Genomic DNA, 13,186 nt, shown 5'->3' on the forward strand with positions numbered 1-13,186 from the left:
TACCTGTCCATGCTGTGGACGATAAGTTGGCGCTATAATGTACAAGACTCTATACACAGAATCAGTCCCATTTCCCCCACCACCCAGCACGGTTCTGCTGCGGAGTGTTCAGACTATCTGTCGACATCTTCCGCTCCGCCTCCAACATTCTGTCAAACTCCGCCTGCGCCAACTCACGCTCATTCGGTTTATCGTTGGCCGAAGCTGGAGTAGACGAGGCCGTCGAGCTCGACGCAGGCTTATACACTGTCGCTCGAGGCTCGCGCTGGGCTGCAACATTATTCTGCCTCCGAATGCGCTCCCAGGCACTTTCCCCAGGTACCGACTGGCCCTGGCCCCGGTACTCGCTAGCCACCGGACTAGCATCATCCCAGAAGTCATCACTCTTATCCCTCGACGGACTCGGTGTCTCATAAGCCGGCATAGCCACCTTTTTCGTCGTCTCGCTTCCCCACGACGTCGTACTCGTCCCGAACCTCGCCGCCTCCTCATCCGACCCCGACTGCATTCCTCCAGACACCATCCCATACCCATCACTCTGTGGCTGTTGATTCTGCTCCTCACTCTTCGGCACCTCCTCCCTCGTCGGCGTCGTCGTCGTCGGCGGCGGCACCGGCGGCATTTTCCCCGTCTTCACATGTCCTCTCATCTCATCCCTCCTCTTCCTCGCCTCCGCCCACAGCCCCTTCAACCTCGAATCATTCATCATCTGACTGATATCACTCGCCCCAGCAATCCCATCTCCCAGCATCAGTCCCACAAACGCGAACACCGCCGTCTTCAACCCGGCCCGTCCAGCCTCCTTCTTCCACGTATCCGGATTCGCCCTCGCCCAGCTCTGAATCCCCTCAATCAGCAAATCGACCCGCCGGACGCCCGCCTCCGAAGAGAAATGCTTCTTCCACGCCTCCGTATTCTGCGCCCCCTTGTAGGTCATAATCGCGCCCGCGAGCACACCAACCGGCTGTCCGATTCGGCTGTGGTAAAGCCGCGCCGTGCAGTGCTCGATTGTGGCGTCCGCTTCGGATTGTGTTAAGGGGCGGTTCGCGATGCGTTGGTGTTGCTCGAGTGTGCGAATCACGTTCATTGTTGCGACGGTGCTCCACACGCTTTGGCCGCCGAATCCCATGTACAGGGTTATCGGGTCGGGGCGTTTGAAGAGCTCCGGGTTGACTTTTAGTGGGTGGAAGCGGGAGAATGGGTCGTTCGGGTCTTTCGGGATAGGGGAGATGTCCCCTGTTGGTGGGGGGTCGGAGGTAAATGACATTGTGTGGGAGGTGGACACCTGTGGTGTGGTGTGTTGTTTGGGGTGATTGGTGTTTGTGGTGGTGGTGATGTTGATGGGGAGCTTGGATGATGATGGAATTGATGATGCGGAGGTGGTTTGTGCTGCTTAGTCAGTTGCATAAAGGGTTTGTGCGGGTTTGTGCTTGATGTTGAGATATCTATATCTGCTGTTGAATTAAAACATAGTATTTAGGTCTCTACTTGTGAGCTTCCTTCCGCTTATTACAATGCTATCATAAATGCCGAAACTGCCATTTGAAATTCCCTATGTTGGTACTACTATGTACTACCTCATCCTCAAATATTAGAGACTGGGTTTCTCTCTCGAAGAATCATACTCTTCATATCCCATGTCATTCAATTACCATCTCTCCACATACGGCCTCAAATCCAACTCAAACCCAAATGTCGTCCTGGGCTGCGTATGTAAATGCCAATACGAGTCGGCAATCTATCCACATTAGCATATCGTCCCATAACCCCAACCATCAACCAAAGAGAAATAAATAATAGCGAGGAACTTACAGCCTCAGGATCCAGCTTTGCATCCTCCTTCTCAAACACCCACCCCTTGGTTCTCGGGATATCAATGACCCCATCAATGATAACATGCGAGACATGAATGCCCTTAGGCCCGAACTCTCTCGCCAACGACTGTGCCAATGCTCTCAGGGCGAACTTGCCCGCCGCAAAGGAAGCGAATTGCGCCGAGCCCTTCAGGCTAGCGGTCGCGCCGGTGAAAATGAGAGTGGGTGGGTATTCCAAGCCTCCCTGAGACTCAGCAGGGAACAGAGGCAGGACGCTCTGTGCAAAGTTGAATGCTCCCTTTCTATATTATCACGTTAGCAGATTATATCCTAGAATTAATCGGAAGACATACCCCTGCGACTCAAACCCCGAACTAAACTCCGTCTCGGTCAACTCAAGGAACGGCTTCCGGACGAATCCACCGCCCGAGTTGAACACCGCTGCTGCTAGCGATGAACCCTGGAACTGCGACTTGATCTGCTCAAAGGCGGCGCGGATACCCGTGGTGTCGGACAGATCGGCGCTGATGCCGGTTGCTTGGCCGCCGGAAGAGTTGATTTCGTCCACGACGGGCTGGTAGTTTGCTGGGTTGCGGGCTAGGACTACGACAGGGTAGGATTTGGCGAAGCGGCGGGCGATAGAGGCGCCCTATCACATTATTAGTATTATTATGAGGGGATAGTTATGGAGGTAGATATAGTTGATATAGTATGGAAAGTGGAGGTGAGAATGGGGAGAGGATGTACGTACAGTTCCTGGGCCGACGCCGGCGATGATAGCGAAGGGTTTGGTGGCCATTTCGATAGTTGTATTCCTTTTTCTTTCTCTGATGAAAAAGAGAAATAGTTCTGGGTTGTTAATGGAAAATGAGGGGGTAACAATGGACTATATACGAAGATGAGGAGATTCGCATGTCGTCATTTCAGTCGGGGTTCTTGTCATGCCGAAGATTAGAAATCCGCGATGCGATCAGTAATCAATCAAGGGAGAGTGTAGCCATGGTTTGTATGGGGTGCAGATGGAGTCTAGATTTCAAAACACGAAGTACATAGTCTGTGAAGTCATAAAAAGAGATTAAGATTGCTAAATTGGTTACTATGTACCAATATCATGGCGATGTGGAGATGGTTTAAGTCTGACAGGTCGGAAGTAGCACTTGGGACACTAACAACTCCATACTCCGGGTAGCCACTACCATCTATATACTTCTCCCCGAATTAGCCATAACAAACAGGCATCTGGTCTCTCTCAGTCAACATGCCATATCATCACTATCCATATTCTTCGCTTGTGTTGAGTATTCACTCAGCCATGTACACACAGTTAATCCTCGTGAATGGCAAAGCAACGCTAACCCCAGTTTGTCCTATGGAGAACATCACGTGCATGTATACAGAGTGACTGCGATGTATACAACAAGTTCTGTTTATCTCAGGAATATAACGCTGCTTTATCATGTGTCTCATTGCAAGCCAGTGGATGATAGAGCCAAGAATTATCCCAAGTTAATACACCATGCCAATGGTTGAGTGTATGTGACTGTCCGGGATTGCACAGTATCAACATCCTCCAGAGTGACGAGCGTTCAACATGGAACCAGACAAAGCAGAAGAAACAACGCGTCTTCACGAAGAGACTAACGGTCCGTTCGCCAAGGACATCATCCGCGTCACTTCATACCACCGACATGACTACGACCTAGCAGTCATCAGAACAGACCCTAAGATCCACGATCCAATCCGTGAAGTGCTGACCCAAACAACCAATATCATCATCTTGGATTCAAGCCTAGGAAGCCTGGATGTCTTCCCAGTGGAGATAGTCTACGAGATATGTCTTTACCTTGACATCCAATCCCTCTTCCGCTTCCACCGAGTCAACCGTCGTGCTCGACAACTCGCCAGTGCTAGTCGATACTACAAAGCGGTAGTCACCCATGCTGTCGAGGCCGTGTACATCACCCTCCGAACCGGCATTGCATCTTGGTACACCATATCAGACTTGTATGCCGTCCTCTGCATCAAGAATTGTGAAAGCTGCGATGCCTTTGGCGGCTTCATCTTCCTTCCGTTGTTCATAAGATGCTGCTTCACCTGCATCGCGGACGAAGCCCTTCCTTACGTTTTGCCTGCTTCGAATGTCCGACCCTACTTGAAGCGGCGTGCAGGTCCTATATCCCGACTGGTCCCCACGGTAAAGTCGCTGCCTGGGCTTTACTCATTGGAGGAAACACAGCGAAAGAGACGGTTTGAACTGATACTGGAAAACTCAATCAGCACGATCTTTCCGTCTGCCGAGGTTGAGAAAAGTCCGGGAAAGGTTTCGAGGGACACCGAGCTACAGCCTTATATGGTTACTACGGCACTGCCTTACTTGGACAATGAATCCGATGTCATTGAGAAGGGTGTCTCCTGCAGTGGATGCCAGATTGCTCTAGAGAAGGATCTGTGGTCGTCGAGGGTCAAATCGAATGTCTGCGATAAACGGGATAGGGTGTATTCGCATGAGGGATTCATGGAACACTTCAGATCTTGTCAAGAGGCTCGCAAGCTATGGGGCTTGAGCGAGGGAGGCACCATCGAGCCCGATGTCCCGCAGTTTGTCAAAAAGGGAGGCTCCGCGAAGAAGAGAGACGTTGTCATGTCATTCAGAGGTAAATAGCATGTACGGGGGGGCTTGTCTATTAGTCGAAGTGGCTTTTGTGTATCTCGGAGGCTGTACCTAGATTAGTCACTCAATGGAAATATGTCTTGTCAAGTGCGATGCCCGATCAGACATGCATGATAGGCGCGTATGCGGATGATCATAGCGGCACCCCTCTCACTTTGCTACCGTTGTCTCAATCTCTAGACCACGCTAGAAGCTATTATATCCCCCCATTAAAGAGAGTATCTCAATTACCCCTTTCATAAAAGCCAAGAGCTTCTTAAAGCCTACACCACTACCACCACGAAGCCTCTCCGCACCCACACAAATGAGCTCACCACATCCCTCCCCCACGATCCTCTCCACGGACGTATCAAGCAGAGACGACAGCGACTACCGAATACTACTACAAACCCAGGTCCGATACCTAACAATCCGCCCCGGTACATTCGACCGCACAACTCTCTCCATGCCTCTCAGCTCACTACCCAACCTCCCTGACGAACCCACCTGGAATACCGCATATATCAGCCGAGATCCAGTCAGCGGCGAACTCACCGTCGATTTACAAAACCGAGACCTCATTGGCATAACAGATATCTGGCATCCTTCGCAGATTGACTGTCTCGATCTAAAAAGGACAAGGCAGCTTACAGCTACTACATTCGAAGCAACCTACCGCAGTACTGAGCCACTAAGCGCTGCTACTTCAGAAAGTTCCACAACAGTCATCGCCAAAGTCGCCCGTTTCGAGTGGGAGATACCCCGGTTATCGCGAGAGACATCTATATACAAGATACTACAGGATACAAGTCTTGCTCCGCGCTTCCTAGGTCATGTCCATGAGCATGGACGGGTGATTGGATTTATACTGGAAAAGATTGAAGGGCGTGCAGCAGGGGTTGAGGATCTTCCGGGGTGTCAAGAAGTGCTGGGACGTCTACATGGTCTTGGTATCCTTCACGGCGATGTGAATAGATATAATTTTGTTGTTCGAGATGATGGTAATACGGTTCACTTGATTGATTTTGAGAATAGTCGCCAAGCTAAAGGTGCGACTGCGCTTATGCGTGCTGAGATGGACAGTCTGGGTGAGCAGTTGGTGGAGGAGACGGGACGTGGTGCGGGGTTTGTTCGGTTGAAATAGTTGGTCGAGTAGTAGGTATACTACTCTCATTGAATTTTAATGAAAAAAAGTCAGCCATTTATCAAGCACCGCCTGTTGATTGACTAGTCCAGACTATCTTGGTCTTGTTGTAAACAACTGACGGAACCTCCTTTCTGCCCTAGGCACCAAACCATCAATTCAAGCTCCTTATCGATAAGCCACCACCGACCACTGCTTATCTCCGATACGGAAATCCCATGCTATCATTTTTTTTCTCCGCATGCGCCAATCCTCCACCACCTATTTTACTTCCCTCTCTAACTATTCAACACAACCCTACTCTACAAATATATATAATAAGAAGAACAATGTCCTCCTCAACCCCCGACTCGCCCCTCTCCGACCTCTGCTCAATCTGGTACGCCTATCCTATCCTATCCTATCCTCTCCTCTCCTACCCTTCCCATTCCATCCATCCCCATCTCCATAAACCACCACTAACCACACCCCCCTGTGCAAAAACTATAGCCACCTCCAACCCCCCAAATATCGCTGTCCGCGATGCTCCACTCGCACGTGCTCCCTACCCTGCACACGCCGCCACAAACTCTGGTCCCAATGTTCTGGGATCCGCGACCCAGCAGCCTACCTGCGCCGATCCGAACTAGCAACGGAATCCGCCTTCGATCGCGACTTTAATTTTATTACGGGGATTGAGCGCTCGATTGAGCGGGCGGGACGGGATGCGGAGAATAGGGGGATTGATGTTACTGCTGCTGGGGGTATGAGGGATTTGGAGGCTGTGGGGTTGGATCATGTTTCTGAGGGGGGGAAGGATGGGGCTGCTACTGCTGCTGCTGGGGGAAAGAGGAAGAGGGGAGATGGTAGTAGCAGTGGTGGTGGGATGACGAGGGCTGAGATGGAGTTTATGAGACGCGCGGAGGAGAGAGGGGTGAGGGTTGTTAGGGCGCCCAAGGGGATGAGTAGGAATAAGGGGAATGGGAGTCGGTGGTTGGCTAGGTATGTCTATCTCTTTCTCTTCCTCTCTTTCTCTTGTTGTTTGTTTGGGGTAAGGGGGTGGGGAGTGGGAATGAGAATGAGAGCTAACTGGGTGGTACGTTTGATAGGAATCAGTGTTTGATTTGGACGGTCGAGTGGATTCTAGCTGATGGGGAGAAGAAGATGAGGAATTGCTCCGAGATGGCCCCTATCGCGGACTCGTATGATCGCGTGGTTCCTCTCCCTAAGGAGGAGGGCGATGAGCAGAACCAGAAACAGGCCGGAGATGAGAAGCCAGAGGAGACGCCAGAGTCGAAGACGGAGGAGCAAAAACAACAACAACCGCAGGATGCCTCCTCGACTACAGCCCCCAAGCTAGCCCCGACTACAGAACCTACACAGCCGACAGACACATCAAACGCTCAACTGGAAGCTTCTGAGGCGACACCAACTACATCAGACTCGCTACCACTGACCCCCCACCGCGATCTCTACTTCTACCTTCATCGGCCGCGGACAGCTACGAAACAGCCGGTGTTGGCCCCCCTGCCTCCGGCGATCTCCATTGCTGCCGCTCTACGTGGTCACACCGTCTTGGAGTTCCCTACCATCTACGTGCTGCCAGACTCACCTGATACTATACGAGCCCAGGAATATGCTAAGTACATCCTGGAGGAAGAGTACCTTCGCACGCATGAGTCCCCGGAGGAGAGCAGCGAGGATACGGGGGATGCAGACGACGCTCAATTGCCTCCGGGTGCCATTGACCTCCAAGGTGTCGACGAATCCAAGGTTCTGGAAGTGCTCCAGAAGGATCTGTTCGAGCCTTCGGCAGCAGCGTAGGGACCATCTAGACTTGGCTGGAGCATCATGACAGAAGAAAGGGGGGCATTTAGTTTACCTTAATACTTGTTCATATCATAGCGACAACTGAAAAACCGGGTGGACCGGTGCTTTACTTTGGCATCTGTACGAGGAAGAAATCATCTAAGATCGGCTGTTGCACTCCGAAGCAGTCTGAAGCGACGAAGGCAGCGAACTCGATGCGCATACGTAGTTACTCGAAATCCCGACCCAATCGTCTCGGATCGAGCTATGCTTGGTCAATAATCACTGGTTAATTGTCCACTCAAAAATCAGATATATACGCTAAACAATGTCCAAACACGGGGTATCATATGAACCAAAATAATCCAAATCGGGACGCCATTGATGCTTTGTCGGGTATCAACGTCCGTAACGGCTTTAGATAGCCATGATATATTATAAACCGTCGGTATATGTCAAATGCTCACTTTGGCGAGCAAGTGTCGTTCCTGCCCTTCAGGTACTTCGTTGGAGGTTCTAGCACGGCTCCGCAGCCTCGATTAATCGATGGCGCGACATGAGCCTGGAGCGGAACGGCGATCCACGAGTACTCGAGCGTCTGCTTTGCAGCGGCGAGGTGGCGACGTAACCACGGTATCGACGGGTTGAGTAGAGATATCACAACTGCAGTGCGTATCCCATGGGCTCAAGTCAGTGGACTTGAAGCATCAGACGCGGTATCTGGAAGTTCGTGATCGCCGATCTTCTCGGCATGATCAGAGGAGATAGACAATACTTCAGTAGGAATCGTATTCGGCAGAGTTGGCTCATCCTCTGGCGCAATCTTGCTGTTGCGAGAGCCAGCTTTAGACTCGGCGGCTCTAGACTCAGTAGGCGACATGTTCGTCCGCTCCGATCGGTTGGATCGAAGTCGAATTCGGCCTTTCTCCAAGGCTCGAAGCAATGTGCCAACCTCGTCCGAAACGATCCCACGAAGCTTGCTCATTGTGTCATCGGAGACATCCGAGTGAGCGTTCCAACCGAGCTTGTCAGACTCTTCAGAGGTCAAAGACTTGGACTCCAAAGAGGGTCCAGTGATGAGGCGTTTAAGAGTCGTAGGCGACACGGTTGGCCGGCGTGCTATTTTGACCGGCTTCTCCTTGCTCGAAGCAGCCGAAATAGCCTCTTCCTGCTGACGTTTAGGTGGGCGAGTTATAGCAGCATTCGGGCCTTCGCCCACTTCGTTGCGAATCTTATAATATACCAACCCCAAGGTCGCAGCCAGGGCCTGGTGTGCGGCCTCGGGGTACAGGCGTACAGCTTCTGCGCGACTGAGGTTGGACGGATAGTCGCTGGAATCACTGGAGTCGCTATCACTGGCAAACAAAATCTGCTCTTGATGCATGCGGCCCCAATACTCGTATCCTCCAAGCTGATAGAAGTCGGCCAGTTGGGCCAGTCGGTTTACTGAATAGTGTTAGATGTTTCTGCTTGGGATGTTTATTCTTCCTGCACTTACTCCTGCTTCTCTTCTTCAAACACCAGAATCTCCATACAGTGCGAGGGAAATATTCAGGCCATTGCAACGTCCCGTCTTCTTCAACCACAGGAACAGGCGTAATCGGGGCGTGTGTCGTATGAGCCAGCGAGTTAAACCGGACTCTTTCAGAATGCTTCATCCGAGCTTCGATGAGAGAGAACCGGTTGAACACGGAAGTCAAATGCCGCGATGTCTCATGTTGCAGAGTGATCAGATCAGTTCGGAGTTGGCTGATGGTCGCGTGTAGTTTGCTAATCTCCACGCGACATCCGCATACATCGGTCTGCAGGTGCTCAACATCTGACTGGATCTGCTCCACATTTTTCGACAGGCGATCGACATCACTGCGAAGAAAGACGGTCTCGTTGCCACTTTGGCCGATACTGGACTTGAGCTGGGATATCCCTGACTTCAACTGGTCGACGTCTGTCTTCAACGCAACAACGTTCAGATCGATCCGACTGGAAATTGACCGATGGGCTTCGAATTCTCGGCGAATGTGTTCATCTTCGCGGTTTCGTCGGTCAACGTAGCCATCTTTCGTGAGAACGCTGGAGCGTAGCTCAAGTAGGCGGGAATCCAGAAGGGTCAGGCGGTCATGGATGTGTGATAGGGACGGGTCTGCTAGGGCTGGGGGCGTATTTTCGTGGATGAGAGATAGTCTAGGGCTTGAAACGGGGATGGACATGCTCGATGTGCGAGAGAGGCTGCGTTCGAGTGTTGTGGTCATGATGGGCGAAAGGGGAGAGACAGTGAAATCGGTATAACTGCGTGGTTTGATGTACACAAGCACACATAGATCGGTTTAGACATGTATCAGCAACATTTTGCCTGAGTTTTGAGATGGGAGCGAGATGGTTGTGGTGGAGTTCGATGACGGTTGTTGCTGGTCGAAAAGCGATGGCTGGGGCGTTGCAAGAGGGAAAAGAGACGAGCGACCGGCGACGAAGGGGATCCAGGCAGATCCCGCCCCCCTCGCTGGCTGCCTTCAAGTTCCTTCGTGGCACCCGCCTTACCCAACCGAATTCACTCCAGCGCCTGACCAACATGCCTACTGTCGCACACAAGGGAATTGCCATCATAGCATCACTTCTTTTCTGGTATTTCCCCAAATATACAGGTAAAATCAAGGCATACTTTTCCACTCCAAGCATCATCTCCTTCATAGTATAGATAATCGCAGAGGATGTTATCGCGAGCCAGCTATGACAATACATGATACACCCCGTGACAATACGGATCACAACATATCGGCGGCTTGGCAGAAACACTGCATTCAGCTGACCCAAGGCAGCCAATCACCATTGCTTCTGCTCATCTCGCCACCCGAATGGAGAGTAGCATCACCCGTTGATTGGACAACGCAAATAACCACGAGCAGTGCTACAGCGTCATGGCCCTCAGCGTCGTATCAATAACCGTATTGGTCATATTGTGTACACGATGAAAACGGTTTCCACAAGGCCTCATTCTCCAGACTGACGGGCGGGGTTCGCTTACATAGACTGACTGCATTGCTGAGTTGAGATTCGGCAACAATGCAGAAGCAGCAATCTCAGAGCTCCCAATATCGAGCTTAGTCGACAGTCTTCCAGGGAAGAATCTCTCATTCCTAACGGAACCTTGTCCGGTTAAAGCATCCCAGGCGTCTGAATGATAGATAGATACTACTTAGCGCCATTGTTTCGTAGGTGTTGATAAGGGACGCTGTCTGTACTAATGGATTTGGGATTTGGAAGGCCAGCTGCGATATAGCCTGCGTTCGATATCGAAGTGAGAGCCTCAACCAGGCTTTCTCTCTCCGATTTCAATGAGCAGACGACATGGAGAGAATGAGATGCGAAAGTGCTGGACATGATAGTATAAGTGCCTAAGTCTACTCCGTACAGCAGTGCAAAGTGGACTCTGTCACACTAGACTCTTTCCGCCATCCTTTTTGCAAGTCCAGAGTGGGTCTCCTATCCACTCGCAGCACAGTGTGTTGAAGTAGTCCCTCTTATGTGAAATTCAGGTACAAAAATAAAGCCTAGATAGAGAGATCATCGACGGGCACTGCCATTGCTATAATGTGCGACCATAGCAGAGAAAGCTCGCAGAGAACAACAGAGAGCAAAAGGTTTCCCAGAGCAATTTACTCTAAAGCCTATAGTCGGGAGAACAGACCGGACGCATATTGCTGCAGATCTGGTAGTTTCGATATCAAGTTAAGGCTTGTCAGAGACGACAGTCCGATCACAGCTCCAGCAACAATGACAATCTTCGCAGCGGAAGCAACCGAGAGCGGGATGTGCGAATACACTGCAATCTCCTGAGGGGCTCCTCTAGGTGCCTGTGAATAAACAAAGTCCTGCCACTGTATGAAAATGCTGCGGAGATGAAACTTGGACTGCCAGTCTGGGAACATTATAGTGTTTCGCCCGGTGCTGGGATCGATGAACCATGAGCTACAACCTGTCGCCCAGACGAGCTGCTGTGCTTTCTGATCTGTCAGAGCGATGTCTCGGCGCTCAGCCACGGAGGTGACGGCGACTGAATCAGGACACTGTTTCTTCGGCCAAGATGAATGTTTATACCGGCCCAAGATCGGGTTCAGAAGCCGTATGATGAAGTTAATTTGGCATTCTGTTGTGTAAAGTACGGAGAGGTGGCCGGAGAGTGTGTTCGGGCCCATCAGCAAAAAGAGGTTAGGAAACCCTGATAAGCAAGTGCCGAAGTAGGCCTCTGGGGAGCCCTCTGCAAACTCAGCCCACTGCTTGACGGATTAGTGCTGGCACACATGCCTTCTCTTGCGACTCCGCCGAGGGCAGTAGTAATAGTTGCTTACATGGTCGGCAATGCTTTGCCCATCCTGCCCTCGAATCTCCATCGGGAACAAGGGCTTCTGAGTCTCGAACCCATTTGCGAGGATAATGGCGTCCGCTTCAATTACTCTGCCAGACTGTGTCGCGACCCCGGATTTGGTGATCCGATCTATAGGATCGTTGTAGACAAGCTCTACGTTTTCACGGTGCAGGCAGGCAAGATAGTCCGTATCCATTACCTTGCGCTTGCATCCCATGACAGAGCTAGGGACCAGAAAGTTGCGATACTTGACCGGGGAGTTTTTTAAGATGTATTCGGTAGCAGCGGCGGTCCACTCATTGCGCAGACTTCTTCCACTTTCCAAACGGAAGCCTGCGAAGTCTTTTTCTAACTGGACGAAGAGTAAGAGGCGATAGAGCCGCTGGGCGCCAGGAACCCAACGCATCAAAAACCGGAATCCGCGCGAGTATTCGGGGTTTGGTCGCTCGGCGAGCCAGTGAGCCTGGCGGGAGAATTGGGTAATTCTCTTCACCTTGTTAGGGCCAGCACTCATTATTGGCACAAACTGGGTGGCGCTGCAGCCGTTCCCTACACAAGACCACGATGGTTACCCCGACTTTATTTTCGCGTTTGGGGATGAAGGTTGGGCTTACCAACACAAACGACCTCTTTATCCTTATAATCGAAGCTGTGATCCCACTGGGCAGAGTGGAAGAGACGACCGGTATACTTCTCGGCCCCGGGGATATCGCAGCCCTTGGGAACCGAAAGGGCGCCGACGGCCGAGACCAGAATCCGGCACCGCTTGTGAAACTGGCGCGCAGTTCTCTGGTCTTCAATGACCACCCTCCAGGTTGCTGTCTCAGAGTCGTACTCGGCCAGCTTGACAGCGGAGTGGAAGCGCACATGGGGACGGAGGTCGTACTGCTCCGCCACTGACTCGAAATATTGGTGAATCTCGGGCTGCAGGGCGAACTTCCGCGACCAGAACGGGTTCGGTGCGAAGGAGTATGAGTAGAAGTGAGACGGGACCTAGAGTAGTAGTAAGGATACTTGCTGGACCTGGCCTTGACTACGAACTACATCACTAACATCACACCCGCAGCCGGGGTAGGTATTCAAAGACCATGTTCCGCCGACATTAGACGTCTTCTCGATGATCTCGAACCTCCGTGTGCCGAAGTTGCGGATGAGCTGAATGGCCATGCCCAAGCCTGACGGACCTGCTCCGATAATCAGAACGTCGGTGTCGATCGACATGGTGTTCGAAGTGTACGTAAACTTCAGGAACTTGAATAACTAGAAAGGTCTGGGGAGATGTAATGGTGTGGATGATAGAAGGCAGGACGTAAGTAAGTAGACAGGCTTTATACATGTAGCATCCATTCATACGTGTGCTGCAAGGGCATTTTGTGTGGTTGAAGTAATGCAGCGCTCAGGACCGATGAACATGCTGGGCTCGATCAGCA

The 13,186-nt window shown here is 51.5% G+C and overlaps 7 protein-coding genes across 7 annotated transcripts; 3 read left to right on the plus strand and 4 right to left on the minus strand.

The window, feature by feature from the left end:
* Nucleotides 1–61: 61 nt before the first annotated feature.
* Nucleotides 62–1,267, minus strand: ASPBRDRAFT_190573 (putative endo-1,3(4)-beta-glucanase; the record flags this gene model as incomplete). The annotated part of the gene is made up of 1 exon (XM_067620255.1): nt 62–1,267. One exon carries the CDS (start codon nt 1,265–1,267, stop codon nt 62–64), a length of 1,206 nt encoding a protein of 401 aa, XP_067484493.1.
* A 235-nt stretch (nt 1,268–1,502) lies between these two features.
* ASPBRDRAFT_202264 (oxidoreductase, short chain dehydrogenase/reductase family) lies at nt 1,503–2,929 on the minus strand. Its single transcript, XM_067621627.1, has 4 exons — nt 2,566–2,929; nt 2,168–2,463; nt 1,813–2,116; nt 1,503–1,738 (listed from the first exon to the last, which is right to left on the minus strand). The coding sequence occupies exons 1-4, from the start codon at nt 2,611–2,613 to the stop codon at nt 1,649–1,651; spliced, it is 738 nt and encodes a 245-aa protein (XP_067484494.1). The 5' UTR covers nt 2,614–2,929; the 3' UTR covers nt 1,503–1,648.
* Nucleotides 2,930–3,405: 476 nt separating this feature from the next.
* ASPBRDRAFT_24943 (F-box protein) lies at nt 3,406–4,476 on the plus strand (the record flags this gene model as incomplete). Its single annotated transcript, XM_067622113.1, has 1 exon — nt 3,406–4,476. The coding sequence occupies one exon, from the start codon at nt 3,406–3,408 to the stop codon at nt 4,474–4,476; it is 1,071 nt and encodes a 356-aa protein (XP_067484495.1).
* A 172-nt stretch (nt 4,477–4,648) lies between these two features.
* Nucleotides 4,649–5,672, plus strand: ASPBRDRAFT_36444 (uncharacterized protein). The gene has a single exon (XM_067623502.1). The coding sequence runs from the start codon at nt 4,790–4,792 to the stop codon at nt 5,606–5,608; it is 819 nt and encodes a 272-aa protein (XP_067484496.1). The 5' UTR covers nt 4,649–4,789; the 3' UTR covers nt 5,609–5,672.
* Nucleotides 5,673–5,937: 265 nt separating this feature from the next.
* On the plus strand, nt 5,938–7,411 carry ASPBRDRAFT_50184 (zinc finger HIT domain-containing protein; the record flags this gene model as incomplete). The annotated part of the gene is made up of 3 exons (XM_067626493.1): nt 5,938–5,987; nt 6,098–6,589; nt 6,697–7,411. 3 exons carry the CDS (start codon nt 5,938–5,940, stop codon nt 7,409–7,411), a joined length of 1,257 nt encoding a protein of 418 aa, XP_067484497.1.
* Nucleotides 7,412–8,081: 670 nt separating this feature from the next.
* Nucleotides 8,082–9,645, minus strand: ASPBRDRAFT_190578 (uncharacterized protein; the record flags this gene model as incomplete). Its single annotated transcript, XM_067620256.1, has 2 exons — nt 8,082–8,842; nt 8,895–9,645. 2 exons carry the CDS (start codon nt 9,643–9,645, stop codon nt 8,082–8,084), a joined length of 1,512 nt encoding a protein of 503 aa, XP_067484498.1.
* Nucleotides 9,646–11,147: 1,502 nt separating this feature from the next.
* Nucleotides 11,148–12,977, minus strand: ASPBRDRAFT_50186 (flavin-containing monooxygenase; the record flags this gene model as incomplete). Its single annotated transcript, XM_067626494.1, has 5 exons — nt 11,148–11,172; nt 11,213–11,664; nt 11,740–12,305; nt 12,371–12,749; nt 12,810–12,977. 5 exons carry the CDS (start codon nt 12,975–12,977, stop codon nt 11,148–11,150), a joined length of 1,590 nt encoding a protein of 529 aa, XP_067484499.1.
* Nucleotides 12,978–13,186: the final 209 nt, after the last annotated feature.

The sequence above is a fragment of the Aspergillus brasiliensis genome (assembly GCF_001889945.1).
Source record: "Aspergillus brasiliensis CBS 101740 unplaced genomic scaffold ASPBRscaffold_1, whole genome shotgun sequence".
Classification (NCBI taxonomy): Eukaryota; Fungi; Ascomycota; class Eurotiomycetes; order Eurotiales; family Aspergillaceae; genus Aspergillus; species Aspergillus brasiliensis.